Below are 2709 nucleotides of genomic sequence, written 5' to 3' on the forward strand. Positions count from 1 at the left end.
CTTGCACAGGAGACTGAAGTGGACTGAAGCGGACTGAAGCATGGTTAGCTGTGAAAACTGAAACTTTATTTCAAGAACTAAGTCAACTTGAGCATTTGTGAGGACTCAGTGGAGTGTGGGCAGGACAGAGCAGGCCTTTGACACTGAGGCTGCCTTTGGATTGGCATTGCCCCAGAAGGAACTGGCTGTGGTACACTGCAGGCTGTGCTGGATCCTGTTCCTCCTGCTGCTCAAGCCTTTTTTCCCCATAGGACCTGGAGGAGCTCCTGCACGCGAGTAAAGAATTTCAGCAGCTTCTGGAGTGGAAGTGGGCAGGAGCTAAACCTGCCCGATTGTGTTGGCGTTGGCCTTGGCCTCTGAACGGGGGTTGAGGCGGTGAGAAAATGACTCCATGCCCGTGATGTTGGCACAGCCCTTAGTGCTGGGTGCAGTCCCATCTGTACCAGGATCCAGTCGTAGAAGTGCTGAGTGGAGGTGTAGACCCCGGGCTGGTTTGCTCTCGCACAGCCTTTCCCCCAGCTGGTCACTCCAACAAGCCAGAAGTAGTCGGCGTTGTTGTCTTTGCACACAAGAGGACCACCGCTGTCACCCTGCAGCAGGGCAGAGAGCATTAAGGTGTTGTTGGGTGGCCACTGTCGGCACTATGGCTGGCTCCTTCTCTCTCACAGCACCTGCCAGAGCTGTGTTCACTGCACAGAACGGCTCTGCTCGGGTGCTGGAGCTTCCAGCACCTTGACTGGGAGGGGGCTGTGGGCCTGTAAGGCAGGGCTCTCTCATCTCTGCACAGTGATCCTGGATGGGTGAAAGACGGAGGTGCCAGGGTTGGGATCTGGAGCTCTGGGCTGCCAAGAGCACTAGATGGGCTTTTGGGGGAAGGGGAGGTGAGCCCCAACAGCGGTGGGGACCCAGCGGTGGCAGGGTGACTTGCCAGGCAAAGCCCGTGCTGGGGTGCGTTTGGGTGGTTGTGTCAGGGCTGCCTGTGCTGTCGGGGGTTGACTTGCAGCACGCCCCTACCTGGCAGGTGTCGATGCCACCCTGCGGATAGCCAGCACACAAGTTGTAGCTGTGGATGGCCCCTCTGTACCACTGGCTGCTGTTACAGAGGTTGACATCAATGAGGCGGACCTTGGCCTCCTGCAGGACATCCGTTGCTCCTCCAGCTGTGAGCACAGAAAGGAATTAACACCCAGCAGCTCGTTGCCAGTTCTCCTCGCCTGTCTGGGTGAACCCTTTCTGTGGGGCTTGGCTTTGCGTCTTGAGAGGCGTTGTACCGGTGTTTCCCTTCTGCCCTGCTTTGGGGAATGGCTCAGGCCCATCTCTCTGTAGGCAGACGTCCCCGCAGCCTGACTCTGGCTTTCGCCTCTGCTCTCAGGAAGCCCAGCCCATCTCCCCAGTGTGCCAAGCTTGCACTCAGGACATGAGCACTTTTTGGGAACTCACATCTCGCGGTCGTGGAACCCCAGCCACTGACGTAGCAGGTTGTCAGCTCTGACACTCTCAGCGAGGCGTCGGGCACACAGGCAAGCTGTATGTAGTAGCTGCACTGGACAGGCTGGTCCAATTCCAGCAAGGCAATGTCGTTCCTCTCCAAGATATTACTGTAGTGTTCGTGAACCAGGAGCCGCTTAATATGGTGCACTTGGACCTCAGGGCCCAGCTGAGTCAGCTGGGTGGCCCCGACCACCACGCGCCACATGGTGATGTGCCTGGAAGGCAGATGGAGAGAGGGGTCAGAGGGAGCAGAGCCGTGTGCTGCAGCAGCCCAGCAGTTCCCTGCCTTCTCCTTCACAGGGGAGAGAGGGCAGCAGCGCTACGGAGAGTGCGACTGCCCTCGCATGCCTTAGGTGCAAGGGATGTCGGGCTGGAGGCTGCTAGGAAGCAGTGGCACGAGCCCAGCCTTCTCCTGAGCAGTCTCTCAGCTGGGCTCTGGAGTGCCCAGGCACTGGGTGTGCTGCAAGGAAACGGGATGGGAGTAGCACATGGTGCTGTGTCCAGGGCAGCTGCTAGTGTTGTGGGGAAATGCTCGTTCCCTGGTCCTCCTTACCTGGCCTTGATGAAGCAGTGGGCTGCTGTGAGGACCCACTGTGGGCTGATGAGGGAGCCTCCGCAGATGTGCCCTGTGCCTAATTCCCAGGGCCCCTGGATGCTGACGATCCAGGGCCAGGCCCCTGGCTGGGCATCTCTGCCCCCCACGACGCGCCACGTGCCATAGTGAGCAGCCATGGGCCGGAGCCCGCAGGTCCCTCTGCAACCAGAAACTCATTACTGTCCTGCTCGACCACTCGCTGCTGTTGAGGCTGAAGGTCAGCCGTCTTCCCTCCCCACAAGGCGTTGCATGGACAGCAGTGCCAGGGAACCCTGTGGGGTGTGCATCCATCCGTCCCTGTTTCTGCTTGAGCCCCGTAGATGAGTTGTGCCGGCAGCCTGGGTGCTGGCAGGGAACTGAGGCTCCCACATGGGGTTCGGGAAGCTGTGACGTGGCCACGGGGGACAAGCGGGCACCCTCCAGTGAAGCCCATAATGGTTGCCCCAGCTCCCTCCCAGAGCCTCGGGCCGCTTACCCACAGCTGTCCCATGTGCCGTGCACAGGCCAGCACACGGCCAGCAGGACGAGGAGGGGGAGCAAATTCATCGCTGCCACCAGTGCAGCAGCCGACGTAGTGCCCGCAGTAGGCACATTGCCCGCGGTGGCCTTGTCCCCGGGGCTGA

The 2709-nt window shown here is 60.1% G+C and overlaps 1 protein-coding gene across 1 annotated transcript; it reads right to left on the reverse strand.

Annotated features, from left to right (window-relative positions):
- Nucleotides 1-230: 230 nt before the first annotated feature.
- LOC309604120 (acrosin-like) lies at nucleotides 231-2223 on the reverse strand (the record flags this gene model as incomplete). The annotated part of the gene is made up of 4 exons (XM_082339032.1): nucleotides 231-590; nucleotides 1015-1160; nucleotides 1441-1706; nucleotides 2045-2223. The coding sequence occupies 4 exons, from the start codon at nucleotides 2221-2223 to the stop codon at nucleotides 231-233; spliced, it is 951 nt and encodes a 316-aa protein (XP_082195158.1).
- Between the last annotated feature and the right edge of the window lie 486 nt (nucleotides 2224-2709).

The sequence above is a fragment of the Platalea leucorodia genome (genome assembly GCF_965183815.1).
Source record: "Platalea leucorodia genome assembly, contig: HAP1_HAP1_SCAFFOLD_369, whole genome shotgun sequence".
Classification (NCBI taxonomy): Eukaryota; Metazoa; Chordata; class Aves; order Pelecaniformes; family Threskiornithidae; genus Platalea; species Platalea leucorodia.